The sequence below is a fragment of the Trichosurus vulpecula genome, chromosome 3 (genome assembly GCF_011100635.1).
Source record: "Trichosurus vulpecula isolate mTriVul1 chromosome 3, mTriVul1.pri, whole genome shotgun sequence".
Classification (NCBI taxonomy): domain Eukaryota; kingdom Metazoa; phylum Chordata; class Mammalia; order Diprotodontia; family Phalangeridae; genus Trichosurus; species Trichosurus vulpecula.
Genome location: NC_050575.1, coordinates 391,733,118 through 391,755,771, shown reverse-complemented (window position 1 = coordinate 391,755,771; position 22,654 = coordinate 391,733,118). Strand labels below are relative to the sequence as shown.

General features: G+C 41.7%; 1 protein-coding gene across 1 annotated transcript in view; it reads right to left on the bottom strand.

Annotated features, from left to right (window-relative positions):
• TCF25 (transcription factor 25) overlaps nucleotides 1–21,821 on the bottom strand; it is a 50,044-nt gene extending 28,223 nt beyond the window's left edge. The window contains exons 1-7 of the mRNA XM_036748093.1: nucleotides 21,575–21,821; nucleotides 12,380–12,559; nucleotides 8,520–8,594; nucleotides 6,388–6,512; nucleotides 4,492–4,557; nucleotides 3,278–3,360; nucleotides 1,252–1,382 (exon numbers count right to left, since the gene is read on the bottom strand). Coding sequence (XP_036603988.1) covers nucleotides 1,252–1,382; nucleotides 3,278–3,360; nucleotides 4,492–4,557; nucleotides 6,388–6,512; nucleotides 8,520–8,594; nucleotides 12,380–12,559; nucleotides 21,575–21,775 — 861 coding nt within the window. The 5' untranslated portion in view covers nucleotides 21,776–21,821. The remainder of the gene's footprint in view (nucleotides 1–1,251; nucleotides 1,383–3,277; nucleotides 3,361–4,491; nucleotides 4,558–6,387; nucleotides 6,513–8,519; nucleotides 8,595–12,379; nucleotides 12,560–21,574) is intronic.
• Between the last annotated feature and the right edge of the window lie 833 nt (nucleotides 21,822–22,654).

Genomic DNA, 22,654 nt, shown 5'->3' with positions numbered 1-22,654 from the left:
CCTCCATCTTCTGAACATCTTTTAAAAAATCAGAACTGTGTTATCTATATATCACATTAGTTTCTTCAGACAGCTCCATTTCCTCACCAAAATTATTTTTCATTACATTTTTTAGAATTTCTTTCTTGAGAGAATCCCAGCCCCTCTAGACCTACTTCCTTTGTAAATCATCTGTCCACAGAGGTTCTACCTATCCTTTTTCTGAACCTTCTGAAATTTGTCCCCTCTAGAGTACAAGTGTGATTATATTCGGGCTTCTTCTCATCCCATCAAAAATCCTCAATTCATAAGGTTCCCAGTGACAAGATTTGGACCAACCTTGCTGTCAAAGCAGGGGTGGGGAACCTGTGGCCTTGAGGCCACATGTGGCCCTCTAGGTCCTCAAGTGTGGCCCTTTGACTGAATTCAAATTTCACAGAATGAATTCCCTTGATAAAAGGATTTATTCTGTAAAACTTGGACTCAGTCAAAAGACTGTACCCCACCTCTGGGTCAGAGTATGTAGATAAATTCATTTCCAGAAGTTCCTCTGGATCTCAGAGGCAAGTGGGCATTCAAGAGTTCTTAAAACCAGGCTATATTTCTCACTGGCACACCTGCACTACAAGCAAGGTTCTCTGCTGGTATTTACCAACATGATAACTTGTCATGTGAAGGAAAGAAACAAGGGCAGGGCACTGTGACACTTTCAATTTCAATCAATTCTACTTCAAGAGTCCTACCTAGCACCTAATCAGCTTATAAAATCCACCCTGAAAAGAAATCATGCTGTAAAAAGATCTATCTTTAACAGTAATATGGGCCTGAGATTGTTGAAAAGTTTGTTTTTGAGTTTAATTCTTCAGATCCTGAACAGTGTATCCATATCACTTCAACTTCAGTCCTGAGTCTCAAATTTTCCTGTGAAATTTAAGAAAACTGGGCACATTTCATAAAACTTCAATGCTGAAGTTGTTCCACTAAAATGCTAATAAATAACTATGCTTTCTTCCAAAGAAAAAGGTTTAAAAATAGAACAGCTGGTAGCTAAACCCTGTCTTTAAAGGTCATCTCACACTTATTTATATAATCATTTCCCATTTCCTCAGCTTAAAGGATTCACACAAAGGAGCTTTCTTATTTCTCATACTGGCTTGAAAACTTATCCTCTACTTTCTTGCCTTTGGCCATAGTGGGGTGTTACCACAACATGACAGTGGCCCAATAGGATGGACTGTACATTCAAGTAGCCATACTCTCTTCAAAACATACCACGATATTATTTGGGTCCATGGACTCCACTGCATTTAGGAACTGGAACTGAACCTGCTGGTACTCTCGGTGGTGTTCAAATGTGAAGTGTTGAACTCCCCTTTTTGACTCCAGCACTCGCATTGTAATACCTAGAATTAGTGGAAATTCTATCAGTGAACCAAGCTCATCTTAGCCAGTTTTAGTATGGTTATAACATCGCAAACACTCACAAAGCTAAATGTATTAATTCAGCAATAAGAAATAGTGTTATGGTTAGTAAAAATTAATGAGGCCTGCTTTTTCTTGAGAATTTTTAAAATCTATTGGCAGAACTTCTATTAATCTGTATTGTCAACGTTAAATTCCAGGGTTTTAATGCTTGTTTTAGATAAAATATAGAAGTTAAAGTCAGAGCTAAATTCATTCCTCAAACATCACCAAACTTAATTTAAACTGGTTTAGTCTAAATCTATAGAATAATTTACTCCCTTACACGTACATAACCTGCTTTAGAAAAAACAAACTAGTGGTGATATTCTGAAATACAGTAAATGGATCTGATTCAGAAACCTGAATATAAAACTAATGGCACCGAACTGCCTTAGAAACAATGTGTGCAAGCTTGTTGGAAGATGGGAATGTTGGTGCTTATATTTCAACACATGCTCTCATCCCAAAACTGTATCCATGTGGCTAAAATGAACATCTAAGGACAACCTTGAAGGGGGGAAAGTCATGGAAAAAGTATACTGAAATGGGAGAGGAATATGGAATGGGGCACAGGCAGTACCATCCTCTTTGCCTTGAGGTGATAGGTTTGATGGTGTAGCTATATGAGTTTTAGATCTTTTTTTTAGTAAAGAAGGGAGAAAGGTACCTCATTTTCTCCTTGTTCTATCAAGGATAGTGTTAGATGGGTTTCAATAGCTCAATTTTCATAAGCAAATTACACTGTCAACTGGTACTTACAAAATCCTAATTCTACTGACCAACCTGAAAAAAATCCAGCTTTGGCTTGCCCTTATGAAACAGCTTGGTAGTTTTGTTTTGTTTTTTTTTTTTGGGGGGGGGGTAAGCAGGGCAATTGGGGTTAAGTGACTTGCCCATGGTCACAGAGCTAGTGTGTCAAGTGTCTGAGGCTGCACTTGAACTCAGGTCCTCCTGACTCCAGGGCCAATGCTCTACTCACTGTGCCACCTAGTTGCCCCCAGCTTGGTAGTTTTTAACCCCATCTCCTCCCAAGGGATGCCCTGCTTGGACAGCTTAACACAAGATACTATTATCACATGGATACCACAAAGACCAAATAACTTTCCAAATACTATAGATAGTGCCTGCAACTCACAAAAGATAATTTTTGATAAGAATATGAGAAGCTTGGAGGATGTGATAAATGGGAAGAAAATCTAAATTGTCCACAGCCATAACTTGTCCTAGGGATAAACACAGACAATGAATTTCCTATATAGTTATGCTAAATTCACTATATATCAAATGGCTTGAAAACTAAATTGATTCCGATGCTGCAAAATTCCAAAGGCAAAAAAGCTTAATTTTTAAAAACAAAACCTTGTTTCAGGTGGTATTTGGAAAAGTAAATACGCAGGGTTTCTCAAGTCTTAACACAGGGTTAAGGTTAACCCTAAATTTGTGCTTTGAAAGCTATTAAAATATTCTTCATTCCCCAACACTAATATAAAACATCAAGGACCTCCCCACCTCCCCCCCATACAGCAAAAAAAACTCTGGACAAGAAAAGCTGGGTGCTAGTTACAGCACTCTCAATTACTAGTTACTTAACCACTGGAAAATTACTTAAATGAGTCTATTTCCTCCCCCTATAAAATAGGAATAATGATTCCTGCCAAACTCAAAGGGCTACTGTGAAGCTCAAACAGGATAATGCACATGAAAAGCGTCGTGCATGAATGTTGCAAAATTACATAGCACAAGCATGGCCCCAAAGAAAAAGTATGTAATGACAATGATGAAGACCACAGCTGGCATAAGATACCCCACAACCATAACCTGATGAAGCCCCAACCTGTTTTGCTATAGCGGGGCCAGGTGCTCTTCGGAGTAGTCAGCCACGTGCTTCGGTGGTATTGACGCTGTCTCTGCCGAGGCCTGCAGATTAAAAAAAAACGTAGAAAATGTTTTATCTTTGGAGACAAATTCCTTCAGTTGTCTAATCACTGGTGAATATGTAAAAAAATCAGTAAGTCTTCCACACTACGAGTTGCAACATTATAGACACAAAGCTTTGTGGTCACTGTAGAGCTTCCCTTAAAAATGATACCAGTATTTTAAAGCTTGGAATTTAGGAGTATGAACAAAACCTCCAGTTGTTTTAAGAAGTTAAATCAAGTGAAATGTTGATGTCAAACATTATAAAAGCCAAGTGTTGAGCAAGACCTGGAACGAGGAGAAAAAGAATCTGGGCTCAAAGGCCAGCTCTGTTCCCTATCTGGGTGACATCAGGTAAGTCACTTCACCCCTGTGGGTCTCAGTTCCTCATCTGTAAAATGAGGGTGCATTAGATGATCTCTGAGGTTCTTTCTGATCTAAACATGATTCGATTCCCTGATTGATCTGACTAAAACATGGGGTGCCCCAAAAGTTCTGGTACAGTTTTAAGCTATTAAAGCTATGTTAGATAAGCAATTAAAGCTTAACCTGCAGTAAGACTTTTGAGATACCCTGTAGTATTTGCCTTGTTCGATATTTGACCAAAAAATTTCACCCGGGATGTGATTTTCCACTAATTTTTTTTTAACAGTGTTTGGTCTAAATCTAATCTTAAATTGCCAACACTCCTAAGGTTGACTAAGTAAATAAATGTGCTGTACCCATGTTGGGCACTTTATGCTTTTCTGATGACAGGTACTACTAGATTAGGCATCAGACTTAGGTTGTCATGATCATCAAATCTCAGAATGCCTAATAAGTCACTAATAAGTCAACACAGAGTCTAAGAACTTGAGCTGGGGAAAAATAATAAAAGATGAGCAACACAGATACACGTTTTCACTTCAAAAAGAAGTGTAGAGCCAAGTCCATCTCCTTCTAAGGACTTTCATATACTAACACCAAGGATTTCAATAATTTTATATAATTTTACTTATTTTTCCAAAATTAATGAAGAGAAATACTATTCCTCTGTATCCACAGCATACTTCTGGAATGCTATGATTTCTTGTCAATAGCTGTTTTAAATACTGCTAAAGGAGTTCAGTTTATATCAAGCTTTGTTCTCACCTCTGATCTCCGAGGACAGCTCGAGCTCCAAAATATCTTTTCAGCTCTGTTTCCGGATTCAAGTGTCTACAGAATCAGAAATAAGAGACAACAAACAAAAGCGCAATTTTTCTACAACTGAAAATTTTTTTTATCCCTAAACTCCAAACAACCATGGAACAGTGAGACTCATGGCCTTAGACTGACAAATGTTTAACAATCAATCAGCAATCCTGTTCACTTTGTAGTCTAAGCTACTGCCCTCTGCAGGGCCAGCCATGTAGTCAGGCTAGGCACATGCTTCAGGGAAAACACCAGAATGACAGCTTCTACATAATACGTGCACTGTGTTGTGGTGGAGGTGTGTGACCTGCAGAAAGATGCTCCTCTCAAAAGCAGATCACCTGTCCAATTGTTAAAGACATCTTCCACATCTTTAAAAGAGTGGCAGGCTAGCAGGAGAAAGAGCATCCCTAACAGTTAAAATAAGATGATGAGAGTGAGCTAAACAACCCCATCTACCCGAAGCTGGAGAGATGGGAAAAAAGGGGAAGAGGAGAGCTGAGTTCTGTATCCAAGCATTATCCAAAGATCAGTATCAGCGTGCACGCCTCTACAAGTTAAACTAGCTACTTGCACCTCAACCTATATGCAGAATGCCCTGTAGCAGCTGCAGGAATAAGCTATGAACCTACAGTTCAGAGAGGACAAGGCAGTCGTGCCAAACAACAACACTGTTCCAACTTCTTCCCTTGAAAAGAGAGCAGGGGAGAGGAAGGCAGGAGGATGTGCACCAAGACAGAAGGAAGTGAGAGATATTGCCTAGGGAAAGCAGAATGAAATTCATGAAGGCAAATCAGATGTAACTAGCACGGTAGAGTTAAAAAAGACTGAAGATGTTTTTGTTAAATTATTTTTGTTTCGAGGAAAGGTTTAAGCTGGAGGAAGAGAGGGATCCCCTGAACCCCCTCAAAAAAAACCAAAAACTGTGATATCAAGATAAAAGGCATCAAAAAAACCAAAATGAAATGCTGTGAAATTATAATGCCCAAGCTTGGCCCCAAAGAGGAAATATGAGATGGTATCTCCTGACTTCCTGCAGAGGGGTACAGGTAGGAGGGACGCAGAATGCTGCATAATGGCAGACTCTGGGGATGCCTAATTGTTTTCTCTTCTTTATTCTCTGTAATAAGGGATAATTCTCTGGGAAAGAGCCTTCGGAAGAAGAGATTGAGAAATATAGATGATGTAAAAAGCAATGATACCAACAATATTCTAATTTTTTTAAAAAAGTACTTAAAAAAAAACTGTGTAGTCAAAACCTTTCCCAACTTTATGTATGTATGGGGTAAAGAAGGCTCAAGTCCAGACAACTATTCAACGGCAGAACCAGGGCTTGATGATAAGATCTTAACTCCCAGTTCAGGATTCTCTCCCCTACTCCATGTGGGACCAACCAAACCTCCTCTGTTCTAGGAAGAGCCACAAAAGTCACAGTCTAGAGGGCCTCCAGACACACTGTACTAAAGAATAACTGTAGGAATTAGCCAAAAGAAAGGTTTGCTAACTCATAAATATGCAATTGAAACAGGTACTCACCCCAAACATGTGGGTAACTATCTGTTTTCCTATTAGAGTGAATACATCAAAAAAAACTTGGAAATTAAGAGCTATGTGATTTAATTTGCCCTCTCTGCCAGCAGGTTTTTAGAATAAGTAATTTATAGCTACCTAAAAGATTAATGGTTGATTAATGTGATCTGAAATGAAGGACCACATTTTATAGTAACATCTTTCAAGAAATATCAAAATAAATCTAGCACTCGCCAAGTACAGTTTCCCTGCTAGAACAGATGGACTCTCTGTTACAGCAAAGTCTGTCTGGAAAAAAACAACAACACACCATTAGCATGTTACCTGTGCTCGACATAGAGAAGAGGCCGACTCTCCATGATGACACTGCTATGAGTCTGATTTGACACACCATTGGTAACTTCAATTTTCTCTAAAATGCTGTCAATATCTTCGAGACCATCATCTTCCTGAAAACACCAAGAACCATTCAACACATTAGTTATCAACCGCTTTTGTTTTGTTTTGTTTTTTTTTGCTTGTTTTTTAAAGAGGAAGAACTAGGTAAACAGCTTTGGGATTTGGACTGTGCAAACATAAAATTAAAATTGTAATGCCAGGAGAAAGTGAATCATTCCTAGAATCCCATGGGTGAAGGGCATTAATTTGAAAAGCATTTGCTGACAATAAACTGAACACAAATTGTTATTTCCACTTGCTACTGAATCACCAAGTTAACAGAAGAGTAAACAACAGAGAGCGTACAGTTCACAGGAGCAGTGAGAACTATCAACACTGGAGAACCGCTTGTCAACTGTTGTATAATACAAATTGGAAAAGGAAAAAAAAAAAGGCAACAGAGTAAGAGGATTGTTGATTTTCCAAAGGAAACACATGAAACAAGGAAGAGAGCAAACCTTGTTAAGCAATCTTTTTTTTAGTTTCAGAATTATCTAAATTATACTACTAATAGGGCCTCCTGCCTCAGCCTGGGATCGAGGCCCCAAGTCGTCTCCAGTGCTCTATTTCCCAGAATAGACACCCTATAACTGTAACTGCCAGCTCTTGCTTCCTGTCTAGACTCCCCCATGCCATACCTTCACCTCTTCTTGCCCACTGTGAAGCAGGCCTCCTGGGCCTCACAGGACATACCACCACCTGCTAGGGGGCTGAACCTCAAGGGAGGGCCCTGAACAGTTTAATCACCTGCCCCCTGATACTGTGCTTGGACTCATTCCTCAAACACTCCCCAACTCAGTGATTCTGAACCCCAGGGTGCTGAAGTATAAAACCTGTTCCTCAACCCCCACTGCTTGCTCCACAAACCCTGTCCCCCTTCCCTTAGTTCCGCCCCCAAATGTCCCACTCCAGATTTGCCCATCCCTTTTCACTGTGCCCTGTGGAACGCATACATGCTTAATAATTAACCAACTTCCTTCTTCTGTCACCCACTGAACCCTGGGTTGCTGCTGATGAAATGTGACCTGGCCACCCTCTGCAGCACTGACTGTTCTTTTGCTCATATTCCCTGCTTCCCACTGCCATAACCAGACTCCCTCTCCACTGCCACTGTGCAGCCTTTCCCCCTCAGAGGCTCACACCATTCACATTCATCAGCATCACCCCAACTCCTCTTGCACCCACTCTACATAGATAATCTGTTGCCAAATCCTGTCATTACCATCCTCGCCATGTCTGCCCAATCTTTCCCTTCCCCCCACCCACCTAATCATCAGCCTGGCTCAGTGTCTCATCCCTCACAAGTAGATAATTGCGATAGCCTCCTAGTGGTTCTCCTTGCCTCATGTCTCACTCCAAAGCTGGCCACTCTACGCGCAGCTGCCAAAAAAGACTTTCTATAGCACAGCTCTGACCCACTCAATAAAATCCTGGAGCTCCTCATCACCTCCAAGGCCCAATACAAAATCTTGTTTGGCTTCGAAAGCCTTCACCACCTTGGTCCTTCCTATTTTCCTCATCTCTTCACCTCTCCGACCCCTGCAAATACTCTACTGATCTTCTTGACGTTCTTCATACACACTACTCCATCATCTGATATGCTTTTTCTCTGTAGGTCCCTCATGCCTGCAGCTCTCTCTCTCTCTCTCATCTCCACCTCCTTTGTTTCTCTGCTTTCCCAAGGCTTAGCTCAACTTTCATATTCCACAGGAGGGCTTTCCTGGTCCAGCCTCCACTCCCCCAACCTTCCCTTGGAGATGAATTTCCAATCATTCTGCATACATGTTGTATGTACACTGTTGTTCGTGTATGCCCCTGGACAGCAGGGATAGTTTTTGCCTTTTTTTAATTTATTCTTAGCACAGTGCTTAGCACACAGTAAACACTTAATGAATACTTGCTGAGAAAAAAAAATGGGAATCAATGTTTTCAAAACTCCTTTAAGTAGCAGCCAGAAGGGATAAAAGGGAAGCAGTAATTAATGACAAAACTACACACAAGCTTTGACTCAAACATACCGGAGTTTCTCCTACTGTGGTTTTCTTATTTTTCTTCTTCTTCTTCTTCTTTCGTGGCTTGTTATTCAGATTAGGCTGTCAAGAGAAGAACACTGTGATCCACAGAAAAAGGTAAGGAGCCAGTGCACTGAAAGAGGGTAAGAAAGGGCTCTGTTATGTCAAGAAGCAAGATTACAATTTGAGATTACGGACAGGTTGGTCTGGACACAAAACTCAATGGTATATGATATGGTCGGAGTAGGCTTCCCATCTCTGCTCCCAAGTGAAAAAATAAATATAGGAGTAAAGAGACTACAGGGAAAAAGAGAGACAGAGAGAAGGCAACTTTTGTGAGCTTTCTCCCTTTTAAGGAAGGGGCTTTCTAGAAAACCGTTTTGGGATTGAACATAAAAACAATAGAATACAGTGGTTAGGCACTACAAAATACAGCTCTAACCTGACTATTTTCGAATGCACAAGGAGCATCAGAACGAGTAATTCAGTCCAGTGAATAGCTAAAAAAGCATTTCCAATCTTTTATTTGCTGTCTTGGGGAGGGGGGAGGCAAGAAGAAAAAAGTTTGGAACTCAAAATCTTATAAAAGTCAATGCTGAAAACATTCTCTACATGTAATTAGAAAAAAAATACTATTAAAATTAAAAAAAAAAGCATGTCCAAAAGACAAAACTCTGCAGGAGCATGAGGAGGCAGCCTATAACTCTCTACAAAACCCACTCAACCTTAATTAGGAGCTGCCAAATAAATCACTGCTGAACATACACAGAGGGAATCTATCCTTAAGGAAGAGGTGCCCAAATACAGAAGAGGGAAAGAGACCTAGAGAAATAAGGAAAAATATTTCTGGGATCCTACTTCTAAGGTATACTATTTGAAAGGCTGCCTCCTCTTTAATACTAATGGAAAAGTATAGAAATATCAAATAGGAATCAAAGTTTTCAAGAATGCCTCGACAAGCAGCCAGAAGGGACATAAGGGAAACAACAGATGACTGGGAAACTGCAGCCAAGCTTTAACCTCAACATACCAGAGTTTCTCATTTTATTGTTTTCTTAGAATCTATTCTAATCTACATATGGCCCTTATAGGGATCTATTTAGTGGTGATACAATAACATCTAACAATGCTACTAAGCTAAGGAGATGAGGCCTTTTAAGCGTGAGTACAGGCATGATGAGGATGGAGCAAGGTTCAGTCCCCTTGATACCTTAACCTATGGAAGATCCAGCATTGGATTACTCCTACTATCTGCTGCCTCTGCTCTTACAAACATGCTGCTGAAATAAGCTGAAGAAAATCACAAAACCAAGACGACTGGAGCCACTACAAGTTTATGTTACATAATCCCAATTGGGCCCTCACTGTGGCAAGGCAATCCTATTACAGCTGCCTAAATCAATTCACTAGCTCACTCACCACAGTGGCTTATGGAGATGTCTCACATCCTTCCTGCCCCTGCCCACCCCGCCTCACCTCCAGGTTAAGAATGTTACCTCATTCACTAAAAAGATTGAGGCCATTCAGAGTGCTGCCTCTTGTCCTTTCCTCATCCCAGTGGCCTGTGGCCACCATCTTCTCCTTCATCCTCCTCTCACCTGAAGAGATGGCCCTTCTCCTTGCCAAGGCAACTGCTCTACATGCACATGTCACCCCATTCCATCCCATCTTCTCCAGTACACGGCCCCCCCACCATTCCTATTCTCTCATTAATATTCAATTGCTTCAGCTCTTTTCGTGATGGCAAAGAACTGGAAACTGAAGGGATACCCAACAATTAGGCAATGGCTTAACAAGTGATGGTATATGAATATGACAGAATATTACTGTGCTATAAGAAAGGATGAGGGGGATGGTTTCAGAAAAAACTGGGAAGATGTGCATGAACTGATACAAAGTGAGGTAAGCAGAACCAGGAGAACGATCTAAAGAGTAACAGCAATATTGTATTGTAAAGATAAAAAATTGTCAAAGACTTACTTTGTTGTCAAAGACAACAAAACTCCCAAAGACTCATGATAAAAAATGCCATCCACCTCCAGTGAACTGATGGACTCTAAATGCAAACTGTATTTTTTTTCCTTTATTTTTCTTTTTTTGGGGGTGGGAGGGGGCGGGCATGGCTAATATGGAAATTATGTTTTGCATTATTTCATATGTGTAACAGGAATAATATTTCTTACCATCACAGTGGGTCACAGACGGGGTGGAGAAAGGGAGAGAATTTGTAACTGAAAAATTAAAAAATGTCTCCTCCATCCTTAAAAAACCCTGCCTTGATCCTTCCATCCCCACTAGCTACTATTATCTTTCTTCCTTTTTGTGGTTAAACTGTTTGAGAAGGCCATCTACAACAGATGCCTCCACTTCCTTTCTTCTCACTCTCTTGTCTCTTTGCAGTCTGTCTTCTGATCTCATCATTCAACCAAGACTGCTCCCTCCGAAATTACTAACGATCTCTTAATCATCAGTTTAATGTCTTTCTCTCAACCCTCAGCCTGTTTGACCTCTCTGCAACCTTTGACACTGTTGATCACCCTTCTTCTCTTTGATTTCTCTGCAGGTTTTTGTGACACCGCGTTTTCCTGGTTCTTCTCTTAACTCTCTGACTACTGCTCCTGTCATTTCTGCTCATTGTGGGGGTTCTACAAGGCTCTGACCTGAACCCTCTTCTCTTCTTCCTCTATACTATTCCACTTGGTGATCTCATCAGCTCCCATAGTTTTCAAATTTCATTAGCCATTATGAGACTCATGTGCATAGAGATGATAGATGCTAATTTATCAATTATCATACTTATGCACATGAGTCTCAGATCTATTTACCTAGCCCTAACCTCTCTGCTGACCTCCAGTCTCATATCTCCAATTGCCTAGCAGATATCTTGAACTAGATGTCTTATAGACATCTTAAACACAACATATGCAAAAGTGCACTCATTACATATACCCCCAAACCCTCCCTTCTTCCTAACTTCTCTATTACAGTCAAGGGCACCACCATCCTCAACTCCTAACTCTCTCACCTCTCCAATCAGTGGTGAAGTCCTGTCATTTTCTTCTTCATTAACATCTCATCTACATCCCCCTTCTCCTTTAACACTGCTGCCACCCTGGTGTAGGCCCTCCTCACCTCTCGCCTGGACTATTACACTAGCCTGATGGCTGGCCTCCCTTGTTTAAGTCTCCCCACTTCAGTTCATCCTCCACATTATATGCTGTCAAAATGATCTCCCTAAAACATCACATTTTGGTCTGACCGTATCATTCCCCATTTAATCACCTCTGGTGGCCCTCTCTCACCTCCAGGATCAAACATAAAATCTTCTGTTTGTCATTCAGTTCCCTTTATAACCTGGCCCCCTCACACCTTTCCGGTCTTTTTACACTTTTACTCCCTTTGAAATGCTCTTTGATCCACTGACACTGGCTCCATCTCCCAACTCCAAGCTCTTTCAATGGCTGTCTCTCCATGCCTGTAACTCTCCCATTCTTCATCTCTGCCTCCTGGCTTCCTTTAGGTGTTGGCTAAAGTCCCACATTCTGCAAGAAGGTTATCCTAATCGTCATTGATCTTAGCACCTTCCCTTTGAGACAACTCCCAATGTATCCTGTCCGTACCATGTTTGTACCTAGTTGTTTGCATGTTGTCTCTCCAGACTGAAAGCTCCTTGAGAGCAGGGACTGTCTTCTCCTTCTCTCTGTAGCTTCAGCACTTAGCACAGAGCCTGGCACACAGTAAAAATGCTAGTTGATTGACTGGGCTATGTAATTACTAGGTTCCAATCTACCATGATCTTCCTTTCAGCAAGTACGAAAGACCATGTGTCCTATAAAGAAGAATAAGTGCTATGCATTCCCAAATACCTGTGAACTAGTTGTTGCCTGGTTTTCATGTGAAAGACCTTCTCCATCTCTTTCCTGGTTGACCTCTGGTTCTCCATTTTTAGTGTCTTCATTATTTTCTGCGCCCTCTTGTACCTTCAGTCTGTAATCTTCTCCCCTTGCTTTGGATAAAAGTTCATCCTCAGGTTCTTCACTGGTTATCTGTGTCAGTGAAAAGAAAATATATTCCAAAAGTCTTTAAAGAAACAATTGCATTGTAGACCTATTAAGTGAAAAAAAAAATGATGGGTTTGGGCCACAGTTAGAGATACTAATCTACATATTAACACTAGAATAGGGAATATTAAGTTACTCTCAAAGTCGGCTCTTGGGGTGGGAAGGAAATTTAAGCTCCAAGAATTAATTCTAAACAGGAGTAATGTGTAACATAAAAATGTAGCCAACATGAAGGATTTGTCAATGTTGGATACTTTTGAAGGAATCCTAGTTCAGTTACTACTGTAAATGAATGCAGGCAAAAGCTTCAGATTAAAAATAAAAAGTTATTTTGGAAATCTGCATTGTAGCCATTTATTCTCTGGGGACATCCTGATTCGTTACATCATTGCAGCAGAAGGTAGTGAGCTTCTTGAAGAATATACCGATAGGCAGCTGCAATGGTTTTCAGTTGAAAGAATTCTCTTTCTTTCTTCCAAACTTACCTATTACTTTGAAGGCACCAACATTCTTTTAGTCACCCAAGTTCAAAAACTTAGGGTCACCCTCAACTCTTTTCTCTCACTCACCCAACATCCCATAGCCAATCAATGGCCACCTTTTCATTTCTTTCTCTATGACAGCTGTTGCATGTGCCTTTTTCTCTCCATTTCTACAGCCACCACCTATATTAGGCCTTCATCACCTCCCATCTGGACTATTACAACAGAATCTTAATTGGTTTTCCTGCCAATTTATCCTCCACATAGCTGCCAAAGCAATTTTCCTACACCGTAGATCTTACTATGTTCCCTCCCAACTGAATAAACTCCAGTGACTCCATTACCTCTATGATCAATCACAAACTTTTCTGTTTAGCTTTTCAAGCTTTTTACAACCTTCCCATCCTTCCAGTCTTTTAACACTTTACTTCCCTCCAGGTACTCTAAAGTCTAACCACACATACCCAATATTCCACCACAAATATCTTCTTCAAGTCTTTTCATTGCTTCTCCCCTGTGCTGGGATACACACCCTCCTCAACATCTCTGACTCAGCTCAAGGTACCTCCCTAGCTTCCCCCTCCACCAGCTGCTAGTGCCTTCCCCTCAAAGGCAATCTTGCACTGACTTTATATTTATCCTCTATGTACTGATTTGAAGATGTGTCGTGTCCTCCATTAGAATGGACGCTCCTTGGACATGAGGTTGGTTTAGCTTCTTCTTTGTATGCCCCAAACAAAGTAAGTACTTTAATAAATGCTTTTTGGTGGACTGGTGGTTGACTAAGAACCAGACTACATAAATTCAGAAAGTATTGTCACCAGAAAGGTTATTGCAAGTTGATGAATTCCTTACAGCAACAGCAACTCACGTCACCATATAAGGACAGGGTAGTTAACTGGGGATTTGTGAATTTTTTTTTAAAACTGATTTTATTTCAATGTAATAGGTTTTGATTTGTAACCCTATGTATTTTATGCATCTAAAGACAATAATTCTAAGGGATTCATAGATTTAACCAGACTGCCAAAAGGAACAAAAAGAAAGAATGCTTGATTTAAGATATTTGACACTTTAGTAGAAGTGACATGTGACTACTCAATAAATTCCAACAGCTTCCTATTACCTAGGATCAACCGTAAACTTCTCTGTTGGACATTTAAATATCTTCACAACCTAGTACATTTACACACACATGTAAGTGCATGTGTATTTGAGAAGTTCTAGTATCCCCTCTTAACCTGTCCACCTCAGGCCTGCAGAATCAACATTACTGGCAAGTTAATGTGAGACAGAGTTTGACACAGAAGGGATTAATGCCCAAACAAGTGTATGCATGTTTTCAAATGTTTCTTTGCATTCCAAAGATATTTTTGGATTAATAGGTAGTGTTTGAGGATTACCCACATGCCCTCCTTTTTTCTATTAATGTGGATGCTCAGGGTTTGACTATATTCATTGATTTATTCAGATTTGTTCAAAAAAGGTATATTGAGCACCTACTACATACTGGGCACCATGCTAGTTGCTGGCAACAATGCAACATTTAGTTAAGACTAGAGGCTCTGCCTTCATGGAGCTGATAAGTTTAAAAGGCACAAAAAATGCACAGATAACTAAGACCTAGTATTACCTGGTAAGTGCATCACAGAGTTACAAAGAGAAGTACTATGTGAAATCTAAGTTAGGGGAAGATCATTTCTAATGGGAAAAGAAGGGGAAAAGGATAAGTAAAAGGCATATCTGTGTGTGAAGAAAGGGGAATCTTTGACATAAAATATCAATATCAACAAAATAATTGAACAAATAATATAATAATAAATTAATAATGAAATGATGGGATAAATAATAAAATAATAAAGTACTAATATTTAGACAGCTAGGTAGTAGAGTGAATAGAGCACTGGGTCGACAGAGAACTGGCCTCAGAAGTTTACTAGCTGTGTGACCCCGGACAAGTCACTTAACCTATGCCTGCCAGTTTCCTCCTCTGGGGGGATCATAACAGCACCTACCTCCCAGGGTTGTTGTGAGGATCAATGATATAATGATTGTAAAAGTACTTAGCACAGTGGGCAGCACATAGTGGGTACTATTGTTAGCTATCATTATCATTAACATTATTAGCAGCACTAGTGGGGTCAAAACAATGGAAGCAAAGTTGATGTTCACTGAATTGGGAAAGATTAAACAAACTGTAGTATATAAAAAGAATAGATTATTCTACTGTAAGAAACTGAAGAATCCAAAGAAATTTGAGAAGACCCATACGAACTGATGGAGTGAAATAACCAGAACCCTAATGACAATGTAAAGGAAAACAAGCCTAAAACACATCAGAACACAGTTCAATACGATGACCATTACTGACTTGGGGGGGGGGGGCGCCTGGGGAGGGCGGTGAGTGGAGACATTGATATGGGGAAAGCAAGCAACAAAAGAATCGACAACTTTTTTCAAAAAAGAAAATAAGTATAGGTTTGATGATGAGTGGGATGGTGAAGACCTCTGATAAAATCTGAGCCTCAGCCTTTCTGTAAATTGAGTGGCATGAATAGAGGTGGGGACTTTTCAGCTTGGCTCAGGGCTTCTGATTGACAGCTGGACCTAAGTTTCTAGTTGTTAAAAATCACCTGACCTGTAGGAACTGGGAGTCCGAAACTTAGAGCAGCCTGACCCCTCAGCACTGAGCCTTGTCAAATAAGGATAAAAGTGTTCTTAAGAGTTGGCATTGGCTAAATTAGAGTTTCCTTGTCCCTAGTACCTGGAGTAATTTTCCACGTTTAGATTGTGAGCCTGAACTCCACTAATGAGAGTAAAGGTCAGTGGTGGGTAGGGATTGTTTGCATTAGGAGTATATAGATGGGTTCTGCCCTCTGGGTATGGCCTCTCCCTACCCACTGTCTATGGGTTCCTTTTTCTCCTTTTTGCTTCTATGAGAAGTCTCTACTTGAATGTTACTTGAGTTGTCTCACACAATGGGAATGGCACGTGAGTTGGGCTTTAAAGGATGCATGGGAATTGACCAGAGTAAGAAGGCTGTCCCACTCACAGGCATGAAGGGGAAAAGAGTGTGTTGGAAGCATAGAGGGAGGGAGTCCAAGTTTATTGCTACAAAAAGGACACGGTGAAAAAATGGAGAGTTCCAGGCAAAGGAGTCTGATCTTTATTTTGCAGGCAATAAGGAACTACTGAAGATGTCTGAACAGAGAAGTGACATGACCAGACCAATGTGTGAAAAAGATCACTCTGGCAGCCCCGGGAGAGAGAAGACTTGGTAGGAGAAGACAGTGGCAATGGTCTAGACAGGTGGTGGAAGAAGGCCTGCAGGAGGGTAGTAGCAATAGGGAGAGAGAAGAGATTTTACAGGGGTGAAATCAAACTCAAACCAATTGTTACAAGTAAAGGAGAGGGAAGAGTCAAGGTATAATCCCAAGGTTTTGAGCATAATAACTGGACGAATGGTAGAGCCACTAACAGCAATAACAAAGAGAAGGAGCCAATGGTGGGAGTCCCCAACCATTGATCTTAAGTCAACTATGGGACATGCTGAATTTATGGTAATGGTAGGACATCTCGTCCCATACTACTAACCATCTGCTGGATATCTCCACCTGGATTGTCTTTTTTTTTGCTTATATTAGTATCTCCCCTGTACTTATCGCAGTGCCTGGCACACAGTGAGCATTTAATAACTCCTTCCATAAGCATCTCAAACTTGTTACATCCAAAACATAACAATATTATTTCACCGAAGACTCCCCCACCCTTTTCTGTTGATGGCACCATCTTTTCAGTCATCCAAGACCATAAAATTGGGTGACAACTCCTAACTAACTCCTCCTCCTCCAATTCTTTTACATTTCTCTAGTCTATGTTGTAGCCCTCCCCAAGCACAATGTAACCTCCTCCAAGGCAGAGAACATATTGGCTTTATTCTTTGTGACTCCAGTCACTAGCACTTGTAGGCACTTTAAACTACGAAATGACATTGAACCCTTCCCAGACAGAGGCTAGGGCACATTTTATGAGTGAAGGTGGCTCTGGCGTCAGGAAGACTGGGACTCCAATCCTGCCTGTGTGACCAAGTCATATCATTTAACTCTTCAGCTTCTGAGCTGCACTGGTGGAGGGAGCTTCCTCACTTGGGAGTTCCTCAACCATGGGTGGGGAACCTGCAGCCTGGAGGCCACATGTGGCCCTCTAGGTCCTCAAGTGCAGCCTCTGACTGAATACAAACTTCGCAGACCAAATTCCCTTAATAAAAGGATTTGTTCTGTAAAACTCAGTCAAAAGATTGTACCCAAGGACCTAAAAGGCCACAGGTTCCCCAGCCCTGTCCTAAACCAATGAAACCACAAGATCCAACCAATCAAAAAAATTTAAAACACAAACATGGTGCCTTGAAAACTTTTTTCATAATTTTTTCACTTCTACTAGCCTGATCTGACACAGGGTCCATGACTTTTCAAATGATCATGTTAATTTTGTTCATCAGCCTCCTTACCTCCTATGGACTCCCCTCCATCTTTGACCTCATCATCACCAGGTGTCCTCCCGCCTCTATCCTGAGCTCTTTTTCCATTTCTCCCGCTTCCTCACTCATCCTAGCCCTACTCTTCACCTTTAACATGACCTCCAGTCTCTTATCCCAGCCCACCACCTCATTCTGGTCTCACCATTTCTTCTGTTCAATGTCAGCCACACAAGATGTACAGTTTAATTATACACTATCTCCATCCTAGACTCTCCAGGGAGTCAGTAATTAAGGCGGTTCTTTTTGTGGTTCTTCTCTTAAGTGCCTCTAAGGATTCTGGCCTTTGTTTGAATGGGGCAGGTAAAATGGGATCTTTTTGTCATGGAGTGTTTCTCAGCCCTAAGACTGGTAAGCCCTAAGAATGGTAATCAGGCAGGAATTTCTGTTGTCTTCTCCATTGGAATGCTGAGGTAATTAGGTACCTTTGAAGAGTCTTGCCTTTTAAATGTAATGGCCAGCAAAATGGGATTTTTCACTGTCTTTCTTTGAGTGCTTCTCAGCACTGAGGTAATCAAGTGCCCCAGGGCCCTGAACCAGGGCAGTTGACTTTTGGGGCTCTCACTCACTGAAAGAGTGGTGGGTGCCTTAGAGAGACTCCAGGCAGCTGTAGTTCAGAGTCCTGAGGCACACCTCCCCACCTTGTAAACCCAGATGTTGATGCTTTCCTGGTGACTATGAGTTGAGATTTGAATCAGACAAGATCTGTTGATGTTTGTAATTTGTTTGTATTTGCTCAGAAGTTCAGGGTGCTGGCTTTTCCTCCAGAACTAAGTGAATGATATTTGTACGTGTGATTAAAATGAGATTGTTAACCCCTTACAGTTACTTTCCTTAGTAAAGCACAACAAAGAACCTGTGTTAGCCGCCTTCTGCATCCTGGTTGTTATTGGTTTTACACAGCCACAGTAGCTGCTAGCAGATTGTTGCTACCCCTCATCCTACCCTGGATATGACTTGCCAAGTCCTAACTCCAGGTTACCCTTTCATCCACCTTTTACTTTCACCCATACTGACAACGCTGCCAAATGCGCCTAGAAAAAGTCAAACAACCAAGACAAATGGGATCATTACCAATTTGCTATTAAACAAGGTCCTTAATGCTACACAGCAATTCTTTTGTAACAAGTATAGATTAGGCAACCTACTACATGTATTAGGAAGAGGGGATACAGATAGCCTCTCTCTCCCCAGTGGCTAGTCCAACCTTTTCATTTCTTCTCAAAACTCCTAACCCTCCTCTTCTACATCTCTCTAACCAGATGGATCCCCTTCAGCTTTTCTGAGAAAATGAAGGCCACTTGTCACCAGTTTCCTTTTCTCCTCTATTCCACACCTTGTCACCATCTCTCATTTTCTTCTTTGCTGCCACCTCTGGGGAAGTAGCCCTATTCTTGGCCACAGTAAACAATTCTACTTATGCCCTCAACCCAATCCCCTCCCATCTCTCCAGGATCAAGCCCCGTTGCTAATTCCTCCCCTCTCTTCTCCAATCTCCCTTTATCCACTGGCTCTTTCCTTGCCACCTACAACCATTTCTCAGGTCATTGGCATCCTTAAAAAACCTTCACTTGACTTTGTTATCCTTTCAAGCTATCATCTCTTCTCCCTTTCACAACCTAACACCCATCATCTGTACTAGGTGCTTCCATTTCCTTGTCTCTCACTACCCCTTCTACCTTAAACTCTGCTCTCCAAGATTAACAAGATAATCTTAACTGTTCAATTTAATGGCTTTTTCTCTAAGTCTTTATTCTATTTGTCCTCTCTGCAGCTTGAGAAAGCATCAACTAGCCCCCCTCCTAGATCCTTTTCCTTCCCTTGGTTTCCAGCTATTCTATTACCTATCCGACCATTCCCTTTCAATCTCCTTTACTGATCAACATTCATCTCCTAACCATAAATATTAGCACCCCCAGGGTTCTCTTTGGAGCCCTCTTCTCTTCTCTCTCAATCCTCTCTTTTGGTGATGTCACCACCTTCCATTGGTTCAACATCATTTCCATAAACTCTCAAAAGCATATATTCACCCTAATGTCTCTCCTGAATCCCCTCCCAACTTCTTTATTTCTGTTGAGAGCATTAGCATCCATCCAGTCTCAGTCTTTCTTGGTATCTCTCTCCTCTCTTGATTTCCCCTAGTTGGCAATGCTCCTAAAATTATTCTATATATACTTTTTAGTTGCCGCTGTATGTGCTGTATCCCTTTAGCAGAATGTTCACTGTCTGACAGCAGGGACTGCATTTTTTTTTTGTCTTTGTATCCCCAGTTGCTGGCACAATACCTCACCTCTGCCACTTAATTTTCTCCATGATTCCTAGACTTACACAATGTTATAAGCTGGAAGAGTGCTTAGATATCATTAAATTCAACTCTTTCAATGCCCAAATATTTCCTCCAACACTTCAGTTTCCTCATATGCTAAGTAGGAATAAGAGTATTTGTACTACTTACCTCACAGGGTTGTTATGACGATCAAATGGGACAAATCTAAATCCATAAATCATAAGCACCATATAGATATAAGCTTTTATTACTTGGATAAAGCCCTTCTGTTATTATATCATAATCATCATCATCATAATAAAATCTTTAGTGGTGAAAAAGAAAGCACAAAGTCCCTTGCTTCCTCCTCCCCCTTATCAGCATTCCCCAAATCTCCTCCCCTACTTACTACCTGCGAGTCCTTGGCAAGTAATTTTAGGATCAGAGGATCCAGAAGGGACGTTAGGGATCATCTAGTCCACTTCCCTTCTATAGGCCTCAGTTTCCTCAACTGTAAAATGAGGTAGTCAGATTAGATCTCTAAGTTTTCTTCCAGCTCTAGAGCCTATTCAACTAAAAAAAAATTGCTCTAGTGCCTACAAAACATGTACAAAGCACTCTGTTAGGAAGTGAGGGATTAAAAAGATAAACAATCTCTTCTTTCAAAGAGCAAACATTCAACTGGGAAAAACAGAAGGCACAAAGATAAGTAAATATTTAAGAAAGAGGGAGCACAACTAAGGAAGAGGTTATACTTTTTTGTGTGTATCACAGTCCCCTGGCAGGCTGGTAAAGTCTATGGACACCTTCTCAGAATAATATTTCCAAATACATAAAATAAAATCTATAAGATTACAAAGGAAACTGATTGTAGCTCTTTTTTTCTATCTTAACCTGGAATCTATGACCTCCATGGATGGGAACTTGGACAGAAATACATCTACAGATTTGTCCATATTGATAGTTTGATACAGACCGATAGATACAGATATCTATGTATCTAGATAGATATTGATATCCATGTAGACAGATCTAAATATAGATAGATACGGGTAGGTATAGATATAAATAAGCATTTACGTAGGTAGATAAATCTAGATATAACTTGTATAGATAGATGACTGTACATATAGATGTTTATCTATAGACACAGATGTTGATAGATATCCAGATATCTTTAGATACAGATAGATATCTATCTAGACATAAGTACCTATAAATAGATTTAGATGCGGCTCTATCTAGATAGCTACAGATGAGTAGATAAAGATAAACACACTTTTCCCCCAAGCAAGTTCACGGACCCCCGCCCCCCACCACTGCAGGGTAAAAGCCCGGGATAGGCCGTCAAGAAAGGCCTCGGGCAGGGGGCGGCACCAGGGCTGAACCTCGCAGGGGCTGGAGATGGGCAAGGAGGGCGTCGCAGGCAAAAGGGTGGGGGCGGGAGATGGAATGCCCCGGGATCTTCCGGGGCCCAGCCCTGCGGACTCCTCCTCCCCACCCCCCCACGCCTTAGACGTGGCCCCGACATCGCCCCGCCCCGGGCTCCTTCCCGGTTCCTCGGCGGCTCCGTGCGCCCGCCCCGCCCCTCACGCCGACGCCTCGGGCCCCGCCCTCTACTCCCCTTCCCCCGCGTTCCCCCCCCCATCCCTTCCCCGGTCCTTCCTCCTTCCTTCTCCCCCTCCCCCCTCCGGCGCCTCCCTTCGGCGGCTCCTCACCAGCTCGTACAAGTTGCTAATGGCGCTGCGTTCCCTCCTCCCCCTCCTCCGGCGAGGATCGCTCGGCGGCTGCCCCATTTCCTCGTCATCCTCCTCGCCGCCGTCATCACGACCCTCGAGGCCTAGGCGCAGGGCCCCGGGCTCCAGGGGCTCCTGGCCCCGCTGTTCTCCCCGCAGCCTCCGGAGGGCCCGGCGCGACATAAGACCCAACGGCCGCGGACCCGCCGCGCTTGCGCACTGCCGCACCGGGGCGTGGGCGGGGGGAGAATGCTGCGCCTGCGCGCTGTAAGCCGTGGACCCGCCTTGGCTTCCCTTAGTTGGCGTGAAGGAAACCAGCCACGCCCGCTCCTAGGCTCCTGTGAGCTTTGAACCCGCCGGAGACTGGCTGTGCTCCCAGCCAATGTCTGCTTAGGAGGTGTGGGGCAGGGGCGGTTCTTAGCGGCGTTTTCATAATCCCTGAAAGATGTGGTTAGTTGAGGGATTCCAGCTTATTGAAAAAAATTTTAAACTTCTGAACTTAAACACCACAACGAAATGGGGGAGCTAAGGGGCGCTGCAGTGCGCAGAGCTCTGGAAGACATGAGTTCGAATGCAGCTGCTGCTTAGCTGTGTGACCCTGGGCAAGTCACTTAACTTCTGTCTGCTTTAGTTTCCTCAGCTGTGAAATGGGGTATAATTGTAGCACTTGCCATTCCAGGCTTGTTGTGAGGATCAAATGAGATGTTTGTAAAGCAGTTTGCAAGTGCCAGTCATGCAATGGAAAAAAAAAACATACATTAACTGCAAAATTTGTTTTTCTCTTTTTTGAACACTATGACACTTTGGAAATCACAGTAAGTCTTATCAGCCACATTCTGTAAAAGTAAAAAAAAAAAAAGATAAAAGAGACCCAAGAATATAGCAAGTTTGTTCCTTTTCCAAAATTTGATTAGCTGATATAGTGACAAGGAAATAGCAAAAAAAAAACCCTATCTACAATAGCCTTCTAAAAAAGGCAAAAGAGCAATCTCTTCTGAGTTAAAAGAAGAAAAAAAGTGGTATTCTATGCTGTTATAAGTGATAATGTATATTTATAGATGT